The 27923-nt window shown below is 34.6% G+C and overlaps 2 protein-coding genes and 1 long non-coding RNA gene across 3 annotated transcripts; 2 read left to right on the top strand and 1 right to left on the bottom strand.

Annotated features, from left to right (window-relative positions):
- Nucleotides 1-5522: 5522 nt before the first annotated feature.
- On the bottom strand, nucleotides 5523-7714 carry LOC132037852 (uncharacterized). Its single transcript, XR_009410058.1, has 3 exons — nucleotides 7264-7714; nucleotides 6695-6745; nucleotides 5523-5792 (listed from the first exon to the last, which is right to left on the bottom strand). It is a non-coding gene; the product is annotated as an uncharacterized LOC132037852 (long non-coding RNA).
- Nucleotides 7715-12391: 4677 nt separating this feature from the next.
- LOC132035865 (uncharacterized) lies at nucleotides 12392-18287 on the top strand. Its single transcript, XM_059426005.1, has 9 exons — nucleotides 12392-12675; nucleotides 14416-14551; nucleotides 14673-14773; nucleotides 15725-15850; nucleotides 15954-16074; nucleotides 16269-16353; nucleotides 16885-16998; nucleotides 17105-17144; nucleotides 17865-18287. The coding sequence occupies exons 1-9, from the start codon at nucleotides 12502-12504 to the stop codon at nucleotides 18015-18017; spliced, it is 1050 nt and encodes a 349-aa protein (XP_059281988.1). The 5' UTR covers nucleotides 12392-12501; the 3' UTR covers nucleotides 18018-18287.
- A 2042-nt stretch (nucleotides 18288-20329) lies between these two features.
- LOC132038076 (protein GAMETE EXPRESSED 3) lies at nucleotides 20330-27036 on the top strand. Its single transcript, XM_059428802.1, has 10 exons — nucleotides 20330-20411; nucleotides 22073-22260; nucleotides 22596-22919; nucleotides 23313-23559; nucleotides 23868-24152; nucleotides 24256-24342; nucleotides 24699-24731; nucleotides 24996-25055; nucleotides 25136-25278; nucleotides 26292-27036. Exons 1-10 carry the CDS (start codon nucleotides 20330-20332, stop codon nucleotides 26838-26840), a joined length of 1998 nt encoding a protein of 665 aa, XP_059284785.1. The 3' UTR covers nucleotides 26841-27036.
- The last annotated feature ends 887 nt before the right edge of the window (nucleotides 27037-27923 follow it).

Below are 27923 nucleotides of genomic sequence, written 5' to 3' on the forward strand. Positions count from 1 at the left end.
CCGTTAAAACCCCTTGTCTCCACATTTATTTTCCTATGTGGTACCTACATGAAAAAAATTTCTCTCAATTTAAATTTGATCACAATTAAACTCGACCCTGTAATCAATATAAACCTAACTACCCAACATAGAACAACTAAGTTTTTCTTGGAACCGATTTTTTATATTATATCTTACCTATCTATAACAGGTTTTTACTTATGTAACAATAACAATCATCTTTATAACAATGTAGTCTTTGTAAAATTACTCTTATATAACAACTATCTGTGTTTTTTTTTTTTTTTTTTTTTGCTAATATAATGATTAAATATCTTTATAGAAGTAGAATTTTAAGACTAACAATAATATGTCTAGAAATTTTGGCCAAATATTTTGATACTTTAATACACTATTTTTTTAGTTTCTTTATACTAAATCCATTTTTCTACAATAATTAATTTGGGTTCAATCTTTTCTATCAGAAAAAAAAAAAAAACAATTCATGGCCTATTTCCGAAAAAGGGTCCTAGAAAGTTGATTCTCTATATGTTAGTTGGGCTATTTAATTATAGATGACCTTTAAGTTTTAAAATTGAGTAGAGGTAACTCAAGTTTTTTTTTTTTTTTTTTTTAATTGAGTATAGGTGATGATTTTTTGATTAGTGATTAAGGGGTTTTGAGCTTGCCCAACAGTTTCGTTTTTGACACTTTGACCCTCAGCTTTATTTTTAGCACTTTGCCCCCAAGTTTTATTTTTAACACTTTGCCCCCCGCCCCCGCCCCCACCCCTCCTTTCCCCCAACCCCCCACCCCGCCCCCGCCCTTGCCTCCCCCCACAAAAAAATGTTTTTTAAAAAAGATTTTGAAAAGTTTTTTTTTTTGTTTTTTTGCACCACCCACCCCCCACCCTCCCAAAAAAAAAAAATTATTTAAAAAAAAATGTTTTTGTTCTTGATTTTTTGCACCACCTCCCCCCCCCGCCCCCCCCCCCCCGCCCCCACCCCCACCCCCACTCCCCCAATCAAAAAAATGTTTTTTTAAAAAAGATTTTTAAAAGTTTTTTTTTTTTTGATTTTTTGCACCACCCCCCACCCTCCCAAAAAAAGTTAATTTTTTTTTAAAAAAAAAGTTTTGTTTTTGGTTTTACCCCCACCCCCCCCCCCCCGGGCGCGCGCGCAAGAAAAATTTGTTTTAAAAAAAAGTTTTGAAAAGTTTTTATTTTTTGCACCAAACCACCCCGCCTCCCAAAAAAAAATTCTTGAAAAGAAGTTTTGAATTAGAGAGAGAGAGATACCTCCTCCATATGTTGATCTAGCAAGCTTAGAAAGAAGAGCGGACAAAGAGGAGGTGTGGAATCGGGGAATCATTGCGAACGAGGAAAAACAAATGCTCCTTATGCAAAACAGTTGGCACAAAAAACATGTTCAAGCCGAAATGCTCCATAGTTGTTAATTGTACTGTGTTGTAATAATAGTTATTTGTAGGAACTTTATGACATTTTAATGTTGTTCTTTTTAGAATGGTAATTTCTGTTCTTGGTGTTTGTAAACTTGGTTTATATGATATGTTGATCATGTTCAAATGACAAATATGTGTATTCTTGTTAATAAATTATTGAACAGTTTCCAATAAGTAATAAATCTGTTGCAACAGCTCTGTAACTAGTTGGGTTTTATCCAACAAGTAACAGGACTTGTTGCAGCAACTAGTATGTTGTTGGGTTTTATCCAACTGCTAAAAGATTTTCAACAAATAAGCAATCTGTACGCAACGGCGATGTGCCTTGTTGCGCAACGACTAAGTTATATGTTGGGGTTTTTCCAACAAGTGGAGTGACTTATTGCAGAAACTGGGTTGTTGTGTTTATCTAACAAGAGTAAGGACTTACTTGCTGCAACGGATACTACAGTTATTACAACAGATACTACACTTGCTGCAATAGATATTACAATTGTTGCAACAGATACTACTTGATTCACCCATATTGAGTGATCAACAAAGGGAGTCAATAATATTTAGTGATAAACAAAGGAAATCAACGATACGTAGTGGTCAAGATATAATACTTAATCAATTTAATAGTATTTTGAGTCCAAAAGATGATCCACTTAGTCAGTATGAACTAAATCCAATGATCATTAGAGTGAATTGATGTAAACTATTTGATTCACCCATATTTAGTGATAAACAAATGAAATCAACGATATTTAGTGATGAATATATAATACTTAATCAATGTGATGGTATTTTGAGTCAGGAAAGATGATCTACTAAGTCAGTATGCACTGTGAACTACTTGATTCACCCATATTTAGTGATAAATAAAGGAAATCAATGATATTTAGTGATCAATGTATAATACTTAATCAATTTGATGTATTTTAAGTCAGGAAAGATGATCTACTAAGTCAGTATACACTAAATCGAGCGATCATTAGAGTGAATTGATGTGAACTACTTGATTCACCCATATTTAGTGATAAACAAAGGAAATCAACGATATTTAGTGATCAATGTATAATACTTAATCAATTTGATGTATTTTGAGTCAAGAAAGATGATCTACTAAGTCAGTATACACTAAATCGTGTAATCATTAGAGTGATTTGATGTGAACTACTTAATTCACCCATATTTAGTGTTAAACAAAGGAAAAAATGGTATTTAGTGATGACTATATATATCTACTAACATCCTTAACGGATTAGATAGTAATTTCATGGGTTAGATGGGCAATAGTGTATTCTTTCTAAATCGAATGACGTGAAGTACTTAATTCAACCATATTTAGTGATAAATAAATGAATTCAATGTTATTCAGTATAAACAAAGGAGTTCAATTTGATCAATATCGTGAATATGTTGCAACAATGGAGGAGTTGTTGCAACATATGAGATACCTGCTGCAACATATGAGTAAGTTTGCAATAATTCAAACAAGGTGATTAATCTATTACAGCAACTAAGCAACTTGCTTAAACATCTGATCCATATGTTGAAATAGATTAGTAACTTGTTGCAACTTCTTCAACAAGTGTATGATATGTTGCAACAATTAACTCATCTGTTGCGACATATTTTTTTAGTTTTTGCAATAATTTAAGCAATTGTTTGATTTTTTCCAACACGGTGAGTAATTTGTTGCAACAACTAAGCAACTTGTTTAAAAAGATTAGTAACTTGTTGAAACAGATTAGTAACTTGTTGAAACAAATTAGTAACTTGTTGCAACTACTTCAACAACTGTATGCATCTGTTGCAACAATTAGTAAGCAAAATAAATAAGTTCATAAACAGAAATTGTTCAATGACCACCTTGGCTCCAAGTACCACAACTAATCAAAATAAATAAGTTCATAAACATCATTCACAAATAACATAAATGACCAAAAAAAAAAAAAAACAGAAATTATTCAACAACAGCCTTGGCTCCAAATACCACAACTTAAGTAATAATTTGTTCAGCAACTGCTTTCTGGGGTGTAGCAGATTTCCTTGATCTACTCCATCTCCTTCATTTCCATCATCAGTTTCTTCATCTTCTAGTTCTTTTTCACTTTCTTCATTTGTAGCTACTGCTTCTTGGCTCTGTTCTTCATCTCTTTTTGAGGATTAATTGTCAGTTTGGCTGCCAATTTGACTATATCTTTCCTCAACATTTGCTGATTTATAAATAGATTGTCTACTTGTTGCAACAAGTGTAGAACTTGTTGCAACAACTACAAATCTGTTGGATATCTTCTACAAACAGAACCAAATAACTGAAGCTATGTCCAACAGATTTGTAGTTGTTATAACAAATTGTCTACTTGTTGCAACAACTATAAATTTGTAGGATATCTTCTACAAACAGAACCAAATAACTGAAGCCATGTCCAACAGATTTGTAGTTGTTGCAACAAATTGTCTACTTGTTACAACAAGTGTAGAACTTGTTGCACAACTACAAATCTGTTAGATATCTTCTACAAACAGAAGCAAATAACTGAAGCTATGTCTAACAGATTAGTGAGTCGTTGTAACAGATTGTCTACTTGTTGTAAAAAGGGTAGAACTTGTTGCAATAACTACAAATCTATTAGTTATCTTCTACAAACAGAACTAGTTAAATACTAGGATAAGAACAAAAAAATTATCTGTTAGATATATTTTCCTAAATTCTGAACCATACCAAGACAGCAACAGAAAAATCATCTATTTCACTACAAACACACAACAACAACAACGTAGATTTTATCCAAACTTTTCCTAAACCCAAAAAAAAAAAAAATTCAAAACATCCTTTCAAGATATTTTTTTGGAGTTTGGGGGGGGTTGGCAAAAAACCAAAAATAAAAACTTTAAACTTTTTTTGGGGTGGGTGGGGGAAGTAAGAAACCAAAAAAAAAAATTCAAATTCTTTTCAAGAAAAATCATTTTGGGTGTGTATGGGGGGGGGGGGGGGGGGGGGGGGTGTTGGTGGTGCGAAAAAACAAAAACTTTTCAATACTTCTTTTTTTTAAAACAATTTTTTTTTTGGAAGGGTGAGGGTTGCAAAAAAATAAAAAGAATTTTTTTTCAAAACTTAAAAAAAAAAAAATTGGGGTGGGGGGGGGGAGGGTTGGGAGGAGGAAGGGGGTGAAAAAACAAATAAAGAAAATCAAAATTTAAAAAAAAAAAAATTTGGCTGAGGGGTGGGAGGAGGAGGAGGAGGAGGAGGAGGGGGGTGGCTGGTGAAAAAGCAAATAAAAAAAATTAAAAGTTTTTTTTTAAAAAAATTGCTCGGTGGGGGGGGGGGGGGGGAGGGAGAGGAGGAGGAGGAGGCGGGGCTGGTGAAAAAGCAAATTAAAAAATCAAAGCTGTTCTAAAAAAAAATTAAGGGGGATGGGTGGGAGGAGGGAGGAGGGGGCGGGGGCTGGTGGGTTTTTTTGGATTAAGTTGGGGTCTTTTTGTATTTTGTAAAAGATTAAGAAGTTTGAAAAAATACATTTTGGACTCCAATCTTCTTAATACCAAATTTAATTGGGTTTTGATTTCAGGTGGTCCCCACAAGTTACCTGTGGTAATTTCACAACTAAAAGGTCACCACAAGCTAATTCTTCGATGTTAGTTTAGCAAATTGGTTGTTAGGTTTTCTTTTCTGGACACGAAATCTATGATGCAACTGTGTATATACAGATCTAAGGTTCTTTGGTTTTCTTATTTGATAAGAAGTTGCTGGATTTCTTTCCTAAACTATAAGGGGTCGTTTTGTACGATGAATAAGGAAAAATAGTCGCGGGATAAAAATTTAGTACCGCCTTATATCTTGTTTGGTTACTAATTATGGGATAACTTATTCCAGGATTAAAAATAGTATCAGGATAAGTTATCCCTGACATAGGGTGTCACACCCCAATCCCATCAGGGCATGATGGGCACCCAGCTCTTACTTAGAGTTGAGTGAACCCTCTGGCATTCACATAATGAAACTGGACATATAAAAAAAAATTCGAAAATATAATGAAGTACTTTCAGTCAAACCATAGAAATTTGCGAACGATACTCAATTAATCAAAAACCGAGTAAGTCAAATTGACATATCGGCCTACATGGTCGCTTTACTCAACACATGACATCTTAACATACTAACCACAAGACACTGTCTACAAAGTCTCTAAGAGTAAACACCTGAATCATATGAGTCGGGACAGGGCCCCGACATACCCATACACACATATGATAACCATAATGACTCGGCGATTGCTCCGGGGAAGAAAATGGAGTTTGCCAATCCCAGCTGATAGCCAACCATCCTAGCTGAATACTTTTCCTCGCAAAACAATATGGGACTGTGTGGCATGAACATAGCGCCCCCAGGCAAAGGGACGTAAGTACGAACAATGTACCGAGTATGTAAGGCAGCAGTAATCATAAGGAATGAATCATAAATCATAATGAAAGTACTAGAAACATCCTGTACGGTGAATAGCCCTAAAGACAGAGAACAATAATGTAAACAGCCCCGAAGACAATGACTAGAAATGTAAATATATTATACCGTAGCCGGCCCTTTAGTAAGGGACTAGGTGAAATGTAAATATATACCGAACCCGGCCCTTTAGTAAGGGACTCGGTGAAATGTAAATATATACCGTATCCGGCCCTCTAATGAGGGACTCGGTGAATAATGCAATGAAACTGTGCACGAATACGTACTCGGCCCGGGACTCGGTGAAGTGATACATTACCAGTATGCACGAATAGAATATTAGCAATCATGTACAAACTGAATCATCCTCTGAGACTCGATAGAATAATTAGAATGAACCAACACTTGAGAATCAAAGATAACTGTCATGTCAAGTACCACAGAGAACTAGAGTTCATTGGAGTCATGTATGCTCATCGTTTGCTCGTTTTATGTAATTCATGTTAAAAGGAAGGAAGGGACAACTTTACATATACCTTGGAGCCTTTAGAAGTAGAGTCGCCATCAATGAATAAAATTGAGAAAATCTAGAAGTAGCTCCACATTCTCATATTCGCTTTAAAATCATAACTTGAGTTCTTAAAACACAAAATCATCATTATCGTTGTCACCATCATAAAATCATTCTTATCCTCGACATCATGAGAAGCTTTAAGAACCATGGACTTTTAGCTTTTTGAAAACAAGAAGGTTACAGAAATATTTATGAAATCATACCATAGGAATCATGCCTTTGAAAGAAAGGAACGAGCCTTAACATACCTTATCCGCTTCTTAAGCTAATCCAAACTTAAGTCTCGGGCTTCCCAAAATCTACAACAACGTCAGTAGATACCAAATATTAGCTATAGGTACATAGGAATCCAACCCTAAGCTAGCACTTCATTTATAGAAATTCGGACAGCATTTCCTTTATAAATTCAATAAACCCCGAGAATTCAACTCGGCCAAATCATCAACAACAATACCAACAACCATATTAACAACATCAACAATTAATCCCATCGATCCAGCCCCTCAACTATATAAAAATAGTTTCAATAATTCAAACAATAATGCGATGAACGGCAATCTCAGCTTGTCAATTAAACAATAGTTTTAAACCCCATCTTCATTCTGAAATTTCTCGACAATATTAACAACAACAACACCTCCAGGTTATTCAATTAATTTCCATTCACATAATTTCATAAGAACAACCTCCCAAAACAGTCCACCGAACTACAACACCAATTTATCCGATTTCCGATAAAATTTTCGTATTTCTTTCATCTACCAATGTAGATACAACTTGGATAAATCAAATACATCTAGGAGAGAGGATTTCTTACCTTATGTGCAAAGAATTACTCTTCTTCCACCTTACTTCACTTTGAAGAAAGCCCGGATTCAACAACACGATAAAACAGAACAACGAGATTGAAGCGATGAGCGAAATTCGTAACAAAATTCCATAGCGTTGCTGCTCTTAATAAATGTTGTTCCTCTTGTCAAGAATAGACATGTTGCTGCTCACATAGCAAGTAATATTGCAGCAACTATTCTATTAGAGACTTTCTAAATTTTCTCCAAATGAACTAATATAATCACCATTTCCTCTACTTGAAAACGTGAATCCCCTACCTAACTTTCACCACTTCAAGACATACCTATATTGCTGCCACCTAAACCCCTTATAGTTGCATAGTCATAAGCCTCCCTTATCCCCATGTTCCCGCGTGGATTCATATAAATGAAACTTATCCATTTTATTCAATTAATACCATAATTAATCCGTTACTCTCCCACTTTATCCCAACATTTAACCAATTATCCACATAATTAATTCCTTGATCTCAATTCACTTAAGTAAAAATCTTTTAAAAATCTTTTTTTTTTAACACACCTCATATACTCATTTCATGATAATGAGATATAACACTAGTCCATAACCTCTTTATACATACACCAAATATTATTTCAATCACCGTCATCCCACTTCCAAGTCTTAAATAATTTCGGGACTTCGTCCTTTATACATCGAGCTCTTGATTTGCATGTTTGAATATGACCAAATTCTCCAGCTCGGGTAAATTTGCTCATGTTGGATGTTTCAATTTCCTAGTCCAAAAATACGGGATGTTATAGCTTGGACCGTATTTCATTCAAATAAATTTCGAACCTTGACGAAACTTATTTTTTCCAGTTTGTTTAACTTATAATCCTTATGATACATCTGTACTCACTCACTCCCTGCTTGGGGGATAACCTCATTTCCGTTACTAGTGTCATTTAACTCGCACGCTTTCCCAACGCATGAAAACACGGGATGTAACATAGGGTGCAATAACAATCCCAGAATTAGTTATCCCAAGATAAAATATTGAAAATGACAAAAGTAGCCCTGAGGTCCTTAAATCCTTTTTCTACTAAGTAAGGTGGAGGGTATTTTTGTAAACAAATGACTTTTTCTTACCCTCTGTTTGGATGGTTGTTTCCCGTGGTTCATTAATGTACAGTGTGGTATGGTACTGAATGGTGTTGTATTGTATCGTCTTTGTATTAATGACCACAATGTTTGGATAGACTGTATCGTTTGTTGTGATTTAATAACATTTGTATTGTTTGATTTGACTGTATGGTACTGTATAATAACTTGTAAGTTTACTAAAATAGCCTTAACTCTTAATTAGAATTTAGTTTATATATATCAATAAAACTCAGGTAAAGGATAAAATAGAAATTTTAAAAAATAAGTAGGTGGTGGGTGGTGTGAGGTGGGTGGTTGTGGGATAAGGGTAGGGGTAAGTGGTTGTGGGGTGGGGTTGGGTGGTGGTGAGGGGTAATGGGTGTGGGTGGGGGACAGGTGGGTGGTGTGGTGTGAGGTGGGTGGTTGTGGGATGAGGGTGGGGGTAGTGGGTGGCGGTTGGGGTGGTGGGTGGTAGGGTGGGGGTACAATGGAGAAATGAAATACGTAACCACGCAAAAACTACCAAATCCGTGGTTACAAAAATTGAACTTTTTCACGGTTATGTAACCACGGAATTATAACGGATTTACAACACCATACCACATAATTTTAAGAACAACGGATACAAACATGGTTTCATAGAAAACCCTACATTAATGAACCACGGGAAACAACCATCCAAATAGGGGGTTAGATATTTTCAATGCATGTTACGTTTAATACAACAAACCAAACAATCAATAAGAAATAATACCATGATAATTAATCCCAACATAACTTGTCTTCAAACCAAATGGCCCCTTATAGTGAATCTTAATCCTTTGGTGGAGGAGGGAAAGATTTGGAGAGGATGGTGGTAACACTGTTTAAGCAAGTTATGGTGTACATGGAACGGATATAAGGAGGGCATGGGCGGAGGGAAGGTAGCACATCTTAGAAAAAGGGGAAAAAGGGTCAAATATATCTCTCTACTTTGTTTTATTAGCTAATTTTATCCTCCCTTATTGATTGTGGACGAATATACCCCTGCCATCAATAAGGTTTACACATGTACTCCTATTTAGATGGAAAATCCCAAATCAAATTAAATTACCCAATTTTAAAAATTTACTCAATTCCTTCCCGCGCTGCCCCGACCGTGTCCTGATTTCATCTTCTTCACCATGCGAAATCTATCCAAGTTTTAATTAACATCTTCTTTTATATTGCTAAATTTCTACAGTTATCTTCCAAAGTTAATGTTCTGATTCTAGCACACAATTGAGCTGAAAAGAAAAGTTTTTAGAACGCGAAGAGGTGTATATTTGGATGGGGGCTATGTAAAAATGTGGGTGGGGGCGGGTCACGTAAGGGATTGGGTATATTTAATGAAATCGGGTAATTTTGTGGGAATTGGGGTTTCCATCCAATTAAGAGTACAAGTGTATACTTTGTAGACGGTATGGATATTTTTGTTCACAATTACTAACGGAGGGTAAAGTTGGCTAATAAGATAAAGTAGAGGGGTATATTTACCCTTTTCCCTTAAAAAATATGTTGTTTCTGTGAATATTTCGGACACGTGGTGTAAAAAAGTCCTACTTTGAGCTGCTATTTGTCTTTGCATGCACGTGCTTGAGGGATGTGCTTACATTGCTGGTGCCACATCAACATTTAGGGTGATGTTTAATTCGCTTTAAAATATTTTAAGGGTAATAGGACTCCCACAAATAATAAGTGTGTTATACTGCATATCTGAGATAAGTTTGACGGTGTTTTTGTGCATTTTCCCGTCCATAAGGTGAGACTTCTCATAATTATGACTTGATCACCTATTTAAGCCAACATTTTTAGAGGAAATAATTTTCCGTCCCACTTAATTTGAACAGAAAAAATATCTTAACAAGATTCTTGTGTGTTATTTTTACTGTTCTTTTTTTACAAAAATACGAGTCATAAAATTAAATTAATAGTTATACTGAGTTATATTTGGACGAATATAATCAATTATAAATATTATTATTTTAAAAAGAAAATATTTTTGTGTGATATTCCTTGAAAACATCTTTTGGAAAGAAGTGGTTTTTTATTTATCTTTTAGTGTTTGTCGTGTAAGTAAAAATATTATTAAATAAAGAGCATTTACACGCAATCTAGCAAAAACTAGGAGGTTGGGATGGGGTGGGAGAGGGTTTTCGGGATTGGGAGCATTGGGTTTATGGGGAGAAGAAAATAAATTGGAATGTCACTTATGAAACTTATTTTTTTAGTTTTCATTAGGGAAGTCATTTCCTCATTTTTTTTATGGAGCTTATTTTTCTTATTTTCGTAATAAATTATTAGGAGATTAGTATATTTTTCTATAATCAAACAATAAACAAATCATTAACAAAAAATTAAAGATTAACATATCATTATCAAATAATTAACAAGTAGCTAATCAAATAATTAAAGATTAACATATCATTAACAAATAATTAACAATTAGCTAATGAAACAATTAACAAAAAAAATAAAAAAAAACAAAAAAAAGGGCTGATAGCTCACTGGACAGCCCCTATTGCGCTATTTTTTTGGCGTAAGTCTTTTTTATTCGAAACCCACATTAATCATGCTTAGGATAATAATCAAACAATTAACCAACAAAAAAAAAAAATGAAAAAGGGGCTGATCGCGCCTTTGGACAACCCCAATTGCGCTATTTTTTTGGCGTAATTCTTTTTTTTTTTTTTTTTGAAACCCACATTAATCATGCTTAGGATGATAATATATTTAACAATGTAATAGAAAATTCATAGTAAAATACCTAGATTGAAGGTTGTTTTTTGAGTTTTTGAAAGCGAGTTCTACGCCGCTTTATTCCGAAATCCAAGCTTTGAAACTTGTTCCTTGCCTTGAATATACCAAGTATATTGACTTTCGGATTAAAAAATAACACGAAAACGATGTTTTTTAAAGGTGGGGACCACTGTTTTTTGGTTGATGATCCTTTTTTTTTTTTTAAATAAAATGGTGGCGGAACCGTTAGGGTGTGGAAGATGGTAGGCCATTTTATTAAAGACCTATTGCGCCCTAAATTAGTGCGCACATGTTAGTTATGTAACTTTTTTTTAATGGGTTATTTTTGTACCTCTCACTGCTTTTTGGGTCATTTAAATTGCGGACTCGAAAAATAAGCTCCATAAAAAATAATAATTAGGAAATGACTTCTCTAATGAAAATAGGAAAAATAAGTTCCATTAAAAAAAAAAGAAATGAGAAAATGACTTCCCTAATGAAAATTAAAAGAATAAGTTCCGTAAGTGACATTCAAATTTATTTTTTCCTCCACGTCAACCTAATGTTCCCAATCCCTAAAAGCCTCTCCCACCCCAGCCCAATCTCGTAGTTTTTGCTAGATTATGTATAAATGCTCTTTATTTAATAATTTTTTTTCACTTGCTTGACAAACACTAGAAGACAAATAAAAAAACCACTTATTTCCAAAAAGATATTTTCGAGGAAAACGCTTTTCATTGAGAACATTTTCCTCTGTACCAAAACACCTTATGTGTGTTTTGATGGATTCCTTAGTGAAAAGTCAAAACGCCATATTCCTTTCATCTGAATCCTCATTCTATATTTTTTCGATTTATTTTTATAAAATTTAAAAACTACTAAATTACTCGGTATGATTTTAAATTTATTTAAAAATCTACAGTTTTATTAAAAAAAAAAATCAAACTTTCAATTCGATACAGTTTGATTCGACCAGTTATGTCAATTTTTAAAAAAGCCATTAACACCCCGAGGCGTTTCTTACTGGCTAGCATTATGCCTCATACAACAATTCCGAATATTTATATTTATAGTAATTAGTAAACTATAAAATAAAATATATTGAGTTATATTTGGATGTATATAATCCATTATAAATATTATTTTAAAAAAATACAAATAAAATATATTTATGTATGTTTTTTTTTATTTTTTCTGTTCAAATTGTAAAAGTAGAAATTCATTTTCTTGCAAAACCAGTGAAATAAATTCATTCCTTAGTGAAAAGTCAAAAACGTGATATTCCTCTCTTTCATCGTGAACCCTTGTTCTCTTACGCCTATCGCCTTAGAAAAGAAAGCAGTGAGAGTTGTAAGAGGGAAAAATGGGAGGAGAAGAGGATTCACAGAAACTGAAGAGTATAGCAGCATCAGCATATGACTATGAGAATGATCCAAGATGGGCTGATTATTGGTCAAATATACTCATTCCTCCTCATATGGCTTCTCGTAACGACGTCGTTGACCATTTTAAGCGCAAGTTCTATCAACGCTACATCGTCCGTATTACTATTCCCCCCTCTCTGCACTTCCTTATATATCTACATACCTGTTTTCTAGTTTAATTTTTGTTTGGTTCAAGTGTTAAAACTGATGATTATATTGACTTCAGATGGGGTTTAGTGATGTGTATTAGTTAATTTACAAGTCTTAATTAATGTGTTAATCTCGATTTGTGTTGTTTACACTTTATTGGTTGTGTTATTCACTCTCTTCTAATTTTACATGTGCACTTCATATGTATATGAGCCTGTTTTCTAGTTTAATTGATAATTTAAAAATGGGTTTAGAGTAGAACCCAATGTATGAAAAGTACTTGGATAACCCACCTCAACTAATTTGGGATTTGGTCCAAGTTGATAATTGATTGGTATGCTCAAAATCGTTGGACTTCAGATGGGAACTTTGTTTACTCCTGTATATGTTATCTAACGTCTATCACTTAATTTGGAAGCCTTAATTAATGTTGTTTTTTGCACTTTGTTGGGAGTCGAGTTTTTATATTTTGAAGCCTTAGTGTTATAAGGCTCGTAGTTGTAAATTATCTTGATTCAACGTAACCATGGGGTGTTCAAAAAATAAAATTAGGTTTTGGGTTTTTGGGTAAATTGATTAGGTATTCAGTGGCTTATAGTCCATTTCAAGTTGAGATGAAGTTGATTGATTAATTGTTAAAAGTGCACTATGGATGAGTTTTATGGATATTAGCCTGTAACTTTGAACTGCTCAGGGCCTTTTACTCTCTGCACTGAAAATGTCTGTAAAAAAATCTCAAAAAATTGCACTTTTTTGCTTGTTGGAGTAGACTGTTTAAGCATGTGATTCTTCTAAATGAAGATGAGTTTTTTTTTTTTTTAGGCCTTTTTGGTTTCAAAGAAAAGAGTCGTTTAGGTTTTGTCGAACTCCAGTTAACTGTAAGTTGTTGCGCTGCTTTCTTTTTCCTTGCACTTATTGATGTGGTACGACATGAAATTCACAGACTTTTCTGATCTTATGGGATCTTCTTCCGAATTATGTACTTTCGTTTAAATAATACTGGCTTCTTCTTTTTTATTGTTGAATATGTGTACTGCACTTTGTTGTCATCCTTATTGTCCTTATTTTTTCCTATTGGCCAAGCTTATTCTCATCTTATTTCCTTTATGTATCCTTAAGTACATGGAATTCCAGAAATTGGAACTTTTTAAAGTTGAGAGGAGAATCTCAATTCTGCTTTTTTTCCTCCTCTCCAGCTTCTACTTTTCTTTTTCCCACCTCTTGTTATTTGTCTGTGCCTTTAACTGTTTTTGTTACTTATTCCTGAGGTATAGTACTGTCTTCTGTTTTGGATAATTGAATGGCTTAGCTTTTTAGTTGTCTATTCATTGAGCTTATTGTTGGTTGTATACCTTATTTCACTTGATTAATTACCCCCTTCTCCATTTTCTTTTGGGGGAATCGATGAAAATCAGAAGGGAGTATCCTGACATCCTGTCATAAATAGTGTGTGAATACTCCTAGGCTCTTAGCAACGTAGATTGATACCATGATGAGATTTTTAATACACAATAGTGGTAAGAGTGGGGAGTCAGTTCAAGTTCTTGAAGTAGCACTTTTGCATTTTTGACGGATCCTTGAGCTTTATTGTACCTAAAATACCATTTCAGATATCTGCTGTGGGACACATCTTTACATTTTTGTGTTGATCTTGGGAGATTCTTTGGTGCTTTGGTTTTTTTGATAGTATATCCATATTTCAGGACCCTGGTCTAGTGGTTGAGCCAATGACTACCAGCAGTTCGTCCCAACCAGCAAAACCATCAGCTGCACAACCCTCATCATCATCAACATCGTCGTCCACAACTTCTAATAACCAGCCAAGACAACGTAACACTGGTATGAGCTTCTTGTTGAATTTTTATTAAATAAATAAAGTGTTCTTCCTTCTGGAGAAATTTTTCACTTCAAGTATAAATATTTGTTTCATTTCAATGCAATTTATATGTTTCTTTTGTAGGACAAGCTAGTAGAACTTCGGGCACGTCAACAACCCCAGCTTCAAATCCGACATCACTTCGATGGGATCGACAAACTATACAATTTTCAGTGAATGCTTGGGTACTGTATTTTCACACTAGTGATGGGAAACATGTGGAAAATCTCTTTACAACTTAAACACGATAATGTTGTCGAAAATCATGTTTGATTCCAGAATATCGAAGCTTTTTCTATATCATAGAAGATCAAATGGTTAACTCATTATTAGCAATAAGGGAAAGGTGGATTATATACAACAAGGATAGGACCTTCATTCCTTTAGACTAATACTGACTCTTGATACCTACGTATGCCAATTTTTTGTAGTTGCGATGCCTTCTTTAGGAGTATGGGTGTGTCTATGGAAAATTTAAGTATAGAATTATTTCTTCCCCAGGGCTCTTCTATAGCCTTGTTTTCAATTGATTTATTATTTGACATCTGCGGACAGGGGTGTAAATTTGGAAAAGAAAAGCAGAAAGATTGTGGGGAAGAGGTGATTTTATTATCAATTAGAAACAACTTTGTCATAGCCTTTCACTTCTTGTGACCTGTATATCAGAATAAAGTAATGGTTTAGTTATTCTGGTGACTAGATCTATGAAAGGCTTGAATCATGTACATGCCTGTGTCAGATTTCCTAAACAAGACTTTAGCCTAATTCCTTGGTTATTCTAGATGTCATGGTGCATAATTCGTTCTGAACCCCCCCCCCCCCCCCCCCGCCAAAAAAAAAAAAAAAAACCCCAAATCCTCCTCCCACCCAACCACCCCCCAAAGAAAAAAGATGTCTTTTGTGACCTCTCGGAAACTTGTGGATCAAGATTTATTGAAGCTTCTCTCACTATTTTGCTTCTCTAAGGTTGACTTAATCATTTCTTCTTGTTACCTGGTATACTCTCTTGTGCCTATGAACTTCAGTTTGGGACTCAATGAGCAAGATTTCGATGATTGGGTTTGATACTCTTACTTTGGTATTACTACGAAATAGTTAGGTAGTTCTTAAACTGCTTTTTGTTACACTTCCTGCAGGTTTTTGTTGTGGCAGTTCTCTGTATATTTCCGCTTACACCTGCAAATCTGTCGAAAAGAGCATATCGACTGTCCTTCTTGGGAACTGCATGTTCTTCGCTATATTCGTTATACTCATTATATGGGGTAATATTTTTAAGAAAAAATTATTTTGTTGAACTTCATACTTGAGATCAGTTTTTTGTCCTTTGGGCTATGCGGCTATTTCTAATCTGGTAACTTTTCATAGAAACCGAGGGCTTGGAATTTACAAGCAGTGCAAGTTTGGTTACAGTCCGTGATTGTGACAAAGGATTTCATCTACTTCATTTACTGCCTTACTTTTGTCACTTCCCATCTATTCCTGAAATGTGAGCTACACTCAAGTTTTCCTTTTTTTCTTTTGATGCTATATTCTTCTTAATGTACAGTAGCTGCATAGGAGCGGGGTTTACCTTGTGCGTACCCAAAGGGTAGCGGCTGCGGGTTCCCTTGTCATTAAAAAAAAATGTATAGTAGCTGTGTAACGTCATTTAATAATTTGTTCATGACCAATGATTTGCAGTTGCTTTGATTCCTGTTTTATGCCGAGCACTAGAACATGTTGCGAAATTTCTCCGACGTAACTTCAGCAGATCTTCTTTGTACAGGTAAAAAGTTGTTTGTTGAGTTACCAAAGAAATTAAAAGCCGTTTCTCTTGAAACTGTTAGACAGATGAAAAAATCATTTGAAATCAAAACATATTCCTGATTAGGAGAAAAGCATTGTAGCAATCCTATTAAATAATCGAATAATTGTACTCAGGAATATTTGATGTTCCAACCGGATCTGTGATGTAGGTTTTGGTGACAGTTCATTCCCACTGCTAATATTGATTAGTGAAAGTTATCTTATATATTATGGATTAAACTAAGTCGTAGCTAACCTGCAATTGTAATTGCACAGAAAGAAATTGTATATCATCTCTTCTTGAAGTTATCATCTATGTGAAGCTTCTAGTTGTATATTGCCTTTTCCCGTACCTGTCAAAACATTGAAAGCTCTGTACATTTGTGATTTTGTCTAAATGCCTTCGGTGAATGTTATTATTTGATACCCCCTCCCCCGAACAAATTTTAATGATGGTAGGTTGGGTATTTTGGAGTTCTTTCATGTGTCTGTACTTGTTGACAACCTACAGGAAGTACTTGGAAGAGGCTTGTGTATGGGTCGAGTCAAATGTGACTACTCTTAACATACTGTCTTCACAGGCTGAGATTGGACTGGGATTTCTTCTAGTTGTCTCACTATTATCGTAAGTCTGAACTTATTTTTGGCACTTACGGGTGCTTGTTATCTTGTGTGACATTCTTATTTTGATTTTTATTTGCGTATAACTGTTCCTATTCATGAAATTTCAGGTGGCAGCGTAATATTATACAAACATTCATGTATTGGCAGGTTTGTCTTGTTCTTTCATTTCCATTCTTGTATCATTAGCATCTTTTTTCCTTCAAATGATTTATTCCTTCGATTTAAGCAAATGAATAAAATTGTGAGTCTGTTGCTTCTTTCTTCTGTCTCTCACTGTTTCCGTGTCATTTAGTGGAAACATTTCTTGTTGGAATGGAAGAAATTGAATCCAGCATGTACCTCCTCAGGGTTGGGTATGCACCTACTTGTTACCCACCCAATCCAACGAACGCAACCCATTTGCCACCCCGCATACTTTGACAGCATCATGATTCAGAATTTAAACTCAATGAAATAATGGAAGATGTGGTTATCTTACTGTTTTTGCTGTCGATATTTTTCTTTTCTTATTATTTTCATCCGAGTTTCTTTCACTCTTATATTATTTTTCAATTCTTTTTTGAAACCGCTTTTCTTGAGCGGAGGGTCTATCAGAAACAACCTATCTACCTCCCACAAGGTAGGGATAAGGTTTGGGTACTCTCGACCTTGCTCAGACCCCACTTGTGGGATCTCACTTTGTATGCTGTTGTTGTTGAAATAATAGAAGTTATAGTTTTTTAAACCTTGGAAGAAGTCAGCGTTTTTTTCCTTTTTTCTTGGTCCGGTACATGTTACCTTAGGCAGCTTCGATACCCGAATATTCCCATTTATTGAGAGTACGACATGTTAGTTTGTTATAATGACTATTAATGCAACTCTTTGCAGATATTGAAGCTTATGTATCATGCTCCTGCTACTGCTGGTTATCATCAGAGCGTGTGGGCCAAGATCGGGACGCTTGTAAATCCTCTTCTTCAACAATATGCCCCGTTCATGAATACTCCTGTTGCTACTATTCAGAGATGGTGGTTCAGGTAGAAGACTTGCCGAAAGATATACAAGAGTTGTAGGGCAGGAAATACTTCTTTGGGATTTTACTTTGGCCTGAAGGATAAAAATATAAACTAGAGTTGTCTAGTTGACGATTCCTAATAATTGCCTTTGGGGTTATTTCCAAGTTTTCCCATTTTTGCCCAGGGATTGACTTTTCCTTCTGTTTAACTGTTTTGTTTTGTAAACATCACTACCCAAAAAGTGTTTAAATTGTGCAAGAACTGTAGTTTTAATATCAACTAATCATTTCTATTCCTTTTGCATGTTTAGACTTTTAACACCTATTCCTATATTGTTCCATGAATGTTAATCCTTTGATTCGTATATAAAGTTATGCTGGGATTATGATGCATGTTTTGTAATACTGGGATTAGTAATTCCTAGATTATGTGCATATACTTAGCGAATGTTTGGTTCGTAGCATTGGAGATGGTTATAGTGCATAATGAAAAACATGTATTCGGTTAAGCTGGATAGGGTTTTGTTTGCTATTTAAGTAAATAAGAAAAAGGAAAGAGGTAATCGAGGATATCCAAGGGTAGATAATCTCGTTTTAAAATTTCATAATGAATTCGGGTACCAAGTAGTCCTGGTACTACATTTAGCTAAAATAAAACAATTAATTGAACGTTGAATAAAATATATTTCGGATTCTATACTACGATTAATTTCAACAATTTATCCTGTTGAAATTAACACGGCAGTAAGGATCTTCGATATTATTAAGTACTAACCAAACACAAAAATAATTGATATGATCAATAAATCCTTGTTTACCGTAAATGGCAAAACGATCACTATATAAGATATTGGAGAAATTCAAAATTTTCTATTAATTTACAAAACATCGAATTACTTCTTTGTTTTATTATGATTGGACCGACTTTTTCTACGAATATTCATCTCGAATTGCATCCGAAACAAAAGGAAGACATCCTTTAAACCCAAAGACACTGAAGGGTGGTAAGTATCAATCAGTCTAAAAAAGTTTGTGAATTTATTCATTCAAACAAACCTACGCGACGTGACACAAATGTAAAAGATGACGGTTTTTTGAAAAGTGAAAAACAGTCGTGCGGTTGTGAAACTGTTATCTGTTGAAAAATATTGTTCTTAGTATTGCTTCAAATCAACAAATAATAATTGAAAATGAAAATTAGCAAATAACAAATTAGGACATTTATAAAATTTTTTCTTCACAAAATTGATATGCATTGATCAAAACGAATTCAATTGTAAGGAAGAAGCATCATTGACAACTTAACACGTGAAGTTCCCAAATCAAGAGACTTCATGAAATAGTGATGAAGCTAACTTAGCTAATCTGTGGCTACACGTATTAGCATGTCTACTTATATATATATATATATATATATATATATAAAAGCTACATCATCTAGATAATGCCTGAAAGACCAAATATATATCCTCACACACAGTAATTACATCTCAAGAAGGGGGCTATTTTCCTATTAAGCCTTTGTGTCATAATTGACGAATCTAATAATATGGTTATATTCTTCTATCCTTGCCTCACCGTAGTATGAATTGCTTTTCAAATTGCCAATGCTTCAACTATCACGGTTTTTCCAACAAAATGAATTGGACTACCATAGGCATGAAGCACATTTGCTATCCATCAAGGCTACCATTGCAATACTCGTTTTTTGAGTATTTTGTACCATACCTGCATCAACATAAAGCAATATAAGAATCTTTGTTTTTAGAAGAAGACGTAATAGTGGATTCGTTTTTGTTTTTCGTTGAATTTTTTTTTACGGCTCAATAGATAATTTGATAAGCCAATAATTTTTTCTGTGTTTCAGAATATGGTTAACCAACATGAACATGTTAACTAATCGATTACAACAAATTATTATTATTATTATTATGATTATTATTATTATTATTATTATTATTATTATTATTATTATTATTATTATTATTATTATTATTAAGCGGGGAAAAAAAGATCCAATTTATTGTAATTGATTCCCATCAAGTGCAAGTAAATCTTATACTACTCCAGTACATCTTAGTGATAGTATTTCTTTTCGGTCATGTTTCCGTGGACACCAAGTTGGCTAGGAAAAATTTGTTCATCCTATATTTGCACCTTCTTTCCCCATTAACTATGGCGGTTAATTAACCGCTTTTGCAATGTTTGTTATTTTCAACAACCGCTCTGCAATGTTTGAGAAGTGAAGTGTTAGGTTTCAAATATCCAATAGAAATTTCGTTGGTCAACTTGGATTTTGTAGCCCTGCATGCATGTTTCACTTGTGCGTTTGACACTCATGTCTCTGCAAATTCATGTTGCTTTGATGTTGTCCCTGCTTTTACCATCACCATTTCTTGCATATCCCCAAACACTTTCAGGTATCTTTATTTTACGTAAGAGAGGCTTGTTAGAATAACAATGTGGAATAAAGGAAAGCCAGTATTTATATACAGTAACATTTTGAAGAATTTTTGCACTATCAGTGTATTAACGGTTATAACAAGTTGTTTACTGCATTTATGTTACCAAACTAGAATTACCAAAGGAAGATGTTGAACAAAAGAAAGTGATTTTTTCAACTACGATATTTTATTGTTTTTCTCTTGGTTCTCGCATATCATACTATGAATTGGATTTGACTTATGTAAATGATTTTTATGCTATTTAGTACTCCCTCTATTTCAAATTATGTGAACCTATTACTATTTGGGAGTCTACGAGGTGGTTCTTTTGATCATGCTTTTCTTATATTTTTTCTAAATTGTTTGAATTATAAATTATCATGACTTATAGTACTTTTTATGTAGTTTCTAAATATATAAATTCTATTTTTACAAACTTGAAAAATCTATGTCAAAATTTACGGTATAAAGTTTAACTCTCGTACTCTGAAAAGTTTCACATAAATTGAAACGGAGGGAGTAGTATATTTTAACTGGTTATAACATGTTATTTACTATATTGTTGGGTCACCAAATTAGAGGTGTGACCAGTGGCGAATTTAGGGGGTATTTTTGGAGCACGTGAACACATGGTCTCGCCGTAAAACTAGGTATTTTATGTATATATTTTCTAAAATTAGTATAATACTACCTACGGGAACACATACTACAAAAGACTAAATGGTGCACTTGGTTGAAAATTGAGTGGTGAACCCATGCTCCAGAAATCCTAGATTCGCCTATGGGTGTGACAAACAGTTACATGTTGTTATGCATCATTTTAACATACATGTTATTGATCATTTTAACCTGATGGTGCAAAAAACAAGAAAAAAAACTGTAAAGCTGTCAGACTGGAATGAATTTGGCTCTCTGTTGTCAATCTCTTGTATCTTTGCCTTAACATGCTTTGCTTTTCATACTGCTATAAGTAGCTTGAATGGTGGTTCTTTACTTCTTTAGGCTTCAGTTTTGCGTCCTTTGAAGAAAACATGAAATTAAAGATGTTGTCTTTAGGGCGGAACTTACAAGGGGCAATGGTGGGGATTTTAGTTAACCTCATTGCATAACACTTTGGAAGATTATCAAGTAGACATCTTTCAGAAGTAAATCTGCTTATTGAAGAAGTTGAACCCTTTATATGTATCGTGAACTTTAGCCTGTAACCTTGACGAACAGTATAGAGCCAATGCCTCTTGGTTCTTTTTGCAAAAGAATTTGAAATAGGAGTACTAATTTTTAGATAAATACTGGCCTAACTTCATGCTCCAGTGGTATACCATTGATGTGTTTTTCTCCCTATAGTTTTATGTAATTTGTTCATGAATACAACTTCACCTACCAACTTATGTAAATAAAATTGGTTCTTTCACACACCTTCTTACAGGATTTATTGAATCTGCTTATCTTGTTTCTAGACAGTTAAGCTTTGATTGGGATTTTTACATTGTTTTCCTCCGTCTTTGTCATTTGATCTTGCTGTTGAATTTTGGCCTTATTTTCCACTATGTAATCTTAACTTAGTTTGCAAAAAATTCTTGACCGAATGGTTCAACCTAATAAAATATCGTGAATTTTTACATTTTTTTTTTCTTCAGGTCAAGAATCTTTCAAGAAAGCTGCATATAGGCTCAGCAAGCCACTGATCAGTGATGATGGGAAGGTTTATGTGTGTTCAGAAAAGAACTTTTTTGCCTTTGAAAGTAATGGTTCTGTCGTATGGACGTTATCTCTAAATTACAAATGTAGCCCAAGTATAGCTCCAGTTTTAGGGGAATCAAGAAAGGCAAGGCTTCAGACTTAATCGCTTCAATTAATTGTTGAAGCATACCTCAAATGCTAGATGGGATTTATTTTTAAAACTGACTTATATGTTCGTTACTCTTCTAATGCTTCTCTTCAATATGTGGATGTTTTTTCCTTGTCCAAATTGGTCATTATGTGCCGAACTTTCTCGTTCATGTAGCGATAGAGTAGAGTCCTAAATCCTGCAAATTTTGAACCAAAAAATTTGGGCAGCCTTACCAAGTTTGATATGACATCTTGTTTCTTCAATTAATTGGTATTATTTCTTTTAGTATTTCTGTATGGTTATTAATAATGCAAGCTATTTTTTGGTAGATATATGTGGTTGCAGAAGACAGAGTGCTGAAGATCAACCCTTTGAATGTAGGCAGTTTTGAAAAAGCTGTAGAATTGTTCTTTGGTACGGAATCTGAAAGACCAGGTGAAATTATTGGCCTTGCAGTAAGTATATCCAGTTCCTATGTATTTATCAATGTCAAATACCGGGGTCTCTTTGCTTACCGGTTGCAAGGCAAGCTGCACTGGAGTGCTGGCCCGGCGATTTATCAGCATGGATATCGTCAAGGCTGTAGGAAAAACACCACGGGCTGTTATTTTTCCTCGGTGCCAGTGTTCGATCATTGTGAAGCTAGCTTATACGTAAGCTTTTTTGTGTTCCATGCTCTTTAAACTTGTCCTTTGCACAAGGCTAGGCTTTTCCCATTTTCGGCTCGTCAGTCAAAATTAATTATGGGCGCTAGCCAAAATATACAAAACCTATACACTGAGTCATAATGATCAAATTATATCTGGTCTCAATTTCCAACCTTTACAGTCATTCTCGATACAGTTTTTAAATATTGGATTTTTTGTTATTTAAATCGTCTGTCTTATGTATATTATTTATATATTTATGTATATTATACATATATTATATGTATGTTTATAAATATACATACATTTACCGGCTATTATGTTTTAGAGATGTCCAAAAATCTAATTATCCCTACTTGATATATCCTGATTCAACCGTTTTTGTTTTTCCGACTGCAGATATCTACTAATCAAGGAGAAATCTATGCTCTGTCAACTCGTAGTCCACATTTCAAATGGATACAAGATTGCAGTTCATTCGGAAATACACTTACCATGACAGCTGGGAATAATGGCATGTTGTATGTTACTGTAGCAGCTAAAGCTCTGGTGCTAGCGGTTGATGTTTCCAGGGGAAATATTTTGTGGCAGAAAAGCTTTGGATCGTTAAGTACCGCAGATTATGCCCCAGCTGTTGATTCTAATGGTAATACAGTCAGATCTCTCTATAATAACGTCGTTGGTTTCGATATTTTTTGATTGCTATAGCGAAATGATATTATAAAGAACATATAATATAATATAATATGAAAGATGGGTTCCACAAAAAACATGGTGTTACAGTCAAATGTGGTTATAGAGTATGGTTGTTGTAGTGAAATGTTTGTTATAGAGAGGTCTGACTGTATTAGTCCTTATCATATATCACAGCTTTTAACTAAGTGTATCTGGCATGAACTTCTAATTGTATCAGGCCTTCAAAAGTATTGATTTTTATTTCAAATTCAATTTCAGGTTGGATATCTATTGGTTCATTGGATGGATACCTCTATTCGTTTTCACCAAAAGGAGTTGTCAAAAAGTTCCCGAAAGTGCTCAACATGGATTCTGTAATTCAAGTTAGTCCTGTTCTTGATTGCTCAGGGTATGCAATCTATGTTTCTCAGACAGAGATTGAAGGAAAGATTACTCGGATAATTGGAGATTACTCTTACATCTCCGCGATGAAACCAAAGGGCGTTATCTTCACACTGATAAATCCAGCTACTGGAACTATATTTTGGTCTGAACAATATCCTGGTAACTAACCCGCCCGAAATCTCTTTGGCTTTATTAACAACATCAATCGATAAATCCAGCATTCTTGCAGCATCCTTATGTCAATTATTTAACATTGCATCAGGCCAAGTCTCCTCGGAATTTTTGAGAAGTGACCTGCAATATTTTCTTCTGGATGAAAGTGTCCTCCTTGCTTTTTTCGCAGCTTCAAGTGAGTTTCTTCACAATTACAGGATGTTCTATGTTTACATTGTACACATGATGTCTCAACAGGATTCAAAAATTTCATATTATTATTGAGTAAAACAAATTTCCTTTTCTTTTCATTCTAAGAGAGCGATGTAGTCATCAAGGATTCGAGCAGTGCTTCAATGTTAGTTTAAGGAAGCACAATGAACCTTTTGTTTAAGGAAGCAATATGAACTTTCTTTCTTGATTTAACATGCATTTCTATGCAGTTTATAAAATTCTCAGTTCTGGAGTTATGTGTGGAAATCCAAAGAGATATTCCCTCAGCAATTTGTTGGTGCTTAATGAGTATCTAATATAGATGGATCACTCGTGCAGGTATCGGGAACCCACTGCCTTGCCGAGGCTCACGTAAATATCCTATACCTTTAATTATTTTCTCTTGTATTGCAGCCAGGCAACATCATCTATTACTATAAGTTCCTATAGCGATCTCATGTTAATATACAATAATAACTAGGTTCACGGTGAATCTATTATATATTATTAGTGGATTTCTTAATACAAATGTAGAGTTTAAACAAAAGTTAAAGGGTTCACGTGAATCTAAAAGTTTTCTAGTTTCGCCCCCGAGCATCCTCTTGTGTCAATTGTTTCATCATTCTTTTGAATCAGGTCAGAAGTATGCATTAAGCTGCTCACAGATTACACCTAAGAATTTCAGCATCTACACAGGTAACATCCTACATATGTGTAGTGATATTGATAATAAACCAACTTAACATTCCAGAATAATTCTCTTCTTTTTTCTTCAGGTAATAAGAAGACAATTTTGCTGTTTCTGATCTTTGAATCTACCGTATTGCTAGTACTAGTAGTACTGGTTAGATTTTGCTGCATGTTTTGGAAGAAAAAGAAGCTTCAAAATCAAGATCTTGGGAAATTTTTAGAGAAAAGAGTAAGCTGAGATACATTCCCACTCTCTTTTCACCTATTTGTCTTCTCCTGTATGAAATATGATATTTAAACCGGAATTCGCATTTTATGGATTTAGCTTCTTTCAATATGCTTTCCCACAAGTTCCTTATTTACTGTACGAAATATCTTAATTTTACCCGCTGTTATACTTTGGAGTCATTCATACTCTTGGGCTGTGTTCAGTGTCAAGTTTTCTAGAAAAATAAGTGGGTTTCTTGCTTATTTTCTTGTGTTTGGTGTGTAAGCAAAACATATTATCCTTAAAGAGTTTGTATATAATCTAGACAAATACTATGCGAAGTGGAGGTGGAGGTGGGGGTAAGGGTGGGGGTATGGGGGTGAAGATGAGGGGTGTTGGAGGGTGGGGTGGGAACACAGTCAGTATGGAATGCAACTTGTGGAACTTGTTTTCCCTACTTCCACTAGGGAAGTCATTTTCCTCATTTGTACGGAACTTGTTTTCATAGAAAAAATGTTTTCCAAAAATTTGACCAACCGAACATGGGACAATTGGAAGAACATTTTCAGGAAAATGTTTTCCTCCATACAGAATGCACCCTTGCTGTCAACAAATTGTCTCATATTTGACCTTGACTTTAATGGAGCTCAGCTCCAGTCTAAAGTTACCTCCATTATACTTCATGTTGGAGCTCCATTAGGGTCAAGGAAAATACAAGATGATTTTCTAACCCAAGCGTATGTATGACCCCAACATATAACAGCATAAAATTAAGATATTTCGTATAGTAGAAAGGTATGTCTGACCTTTTCTCTTTCTTTTAGGGGATTTTTTCCTGTCGGCCAAAATTAATTACGGGCTGTAGCCAAAGTATATAAAACCTAGATACTGATATCTCTATTATATGTATTTGTATGTATATTATATGAATATACAGATAATATATTCACCTTTTTCTTTTATTCAGTTACTCCATGTTCTACCAAACCACTGGAACCTGAACTCATCTTTTTTATTTTTGGTCCATGTTTCAGCGATCACTTCGACTTCAGAAGAAAGCTTTTGACAGATCAATCACAGAGCTTCAACAAAAGGCAGCTGAGGAAGCAATAGCAAATGAGGTGTTGGAAAAGTTAGGCGATCTAGTTAAAGAAAGAGAAGGCATACAGAGGAAGCTCTCAACATCATACAGTTTGGGAAGGGATGAAGTTGGTTCTCGTTCAAATTCCCTCCTTCCATTGTCCGATAGGAAAACAAGGAGTTTCTCATTTCAAGGCGCGAAAAAAGAGAGTGTTACTTTGTTTCATACAGTCAGCGCTACTTCTTCTGAAACTAGCTGGAGTAATAGGGACTCTGAGGAAACAGACAATGGAAAGTCACCTACTGAAATATTTAGTTGTAGTGATAATGAGATTTATCAGGAAGAATTTCAGCCTAGTACTCTATCTTGGTTTGCTTCCAGTTCGAAACCGGTTGATGAAATAGAGGAAATGAAGCTGAGAGATCAAAAAGAGTCCATTGATCATCCCTTGCAGAACCGCAGCACAAGCATAAGGAAACGGACATCATATTCAAGTAGCTAGGTATTGCATTATGTGTGTAGTTCTCCGATAGTTCTTTTGTCCAACTTTAATCCAATACTGACGCCGAACTGGCCAAAAAGCTTTCTATTTCAATGGAATTCCACAGGAGCATAAGCTTTCTTTCTCCCACTCTGTTTATGTAGGAGAGAAAGAGGGTGTGTATTGGTAGCATAGCAGAAAACTTTGTTAGGGTCACCATGGCCAGATGTAAATATGGTTCAATCAGCTGCTAGTATATGTATATAGTTGAATCATATACTCCTTCTGTTTCAATTTGTTTGTCCTACTTTCCTTTTAGTCTATTTAAAGAAGAATGTCTCTTTCCTAGTTTGGCAACTCTTTAATTTCAACATCCCACATGACATGTTTAAGACCACAAGATTAACGGGCATTTTGGTACAATATGTATATCTTTAGTTTAAGACTACAAGATGCAAAAATGTTCTTTACTTTCTTAAACTTCGTCAGTCAAACTAAGACAAACAAATTGAAGAGTACTAAATTGGAAACTCACTGTTACTTATGCCTGTACTTTGTACTTCTTAAAATTCATCTCTTATTCGGCGCCCCTGATGGTTGGATCTATTCAGTATAGATCACCAGTATTAGTCTATTATCACAATTCAGCTTGTAAGTGTGTCAGCAACCCCGATGGTTGGATCTATTCGTTCACTTTTTTATAAAGGATGTCTCTGCCACTGGATTACATCCTATGCATTTAAACCCCTTTCTGGGTCCATGAATGCAGATATGTTTTCTTTTCCATGACGACTGACTTCTTGGCATCGCAAAGGTAATATAAAATCCAAAAGAAAACATTTTCATCATATTGGATTCTTGGTAACAAACCTGAAAGCTATGAACTGAAAAAACAGCCATAAGCAGTATGGTGCTACCAAGAAAATTCTTTTCAAACACATTAGTATGACTGATTGGAGTAAACCGCAGTTATATCAGAAAACGAGTGTCCACCACCGCGCCATATTCAAATATAATGGAAACAAATATCCCGTAGGCATTGACCAACTACAATATCTGAAACAATGGATAATTAATTTAACCAGAACTGCTTTTTTCATAAAA

This window comes from Lycium ferocissimum, chromosome 11, assembly GCF_029784015.1.
Source record: "Lycium ferocissimum isolate CSIRO_LF1 chromosome 11, AGI_CSIRO_Lferr_CH_V1, whole genome shotgun sequence".
In the NCBI taxonomy this organism is placed as follows: Eukaryota; Viridiplantae; Streptophyta; class Magnoliopsida; order Solanales; family Solanaceae; genus Lycium; species Lycium ferocissimum.

Bases quoted from the DNA above. Each gene is read 5' to 3' on its own strand.
- LOC132038076 (XM_059428802.1), top strand. From the start codon at position 20,330: ATGTCTCTGCAAATTCATGTTGCTTTGATGTTGTCCCTGCTTTTACCA. The intron at 22,920-23,312 runs GTAAGCTTTTTT...TTCCGACTGCAG, and splicing joins ATTGTGAAGCTAGCTTATAC to ATATCTACTAATCAAGGAGA. The intron at 24,732-24,995 runs GTAAATATCCTA...CTTTTGAATCAG, and splicing joins ACTGCCTTGCCGAGGCTCAC to GTCAGAAGTATGCATTAAGC.
- LOC132035865 (XM_059426005.1), top strand. From the start codon at position 12,502: ATGGGAGGAGAAGAGGATTCACAGAAACTGAAGAGTATAGCAGCATCA. The intron at 14,774-15,724 runs GTACTGTATTTT...CACTTCCTGCAG, and splicing joins AATTTTCAGTGAATGCTTGG to GTTTTTGTTGTGGCAGTTCT. The intron at 16,999-17,104 runs GTAAGTCTGAAC...ATGAAATTTCAG, and splicing joins CTAGTTGTCTCACTATTATC to GTGGCAGCGTAATATTATAC.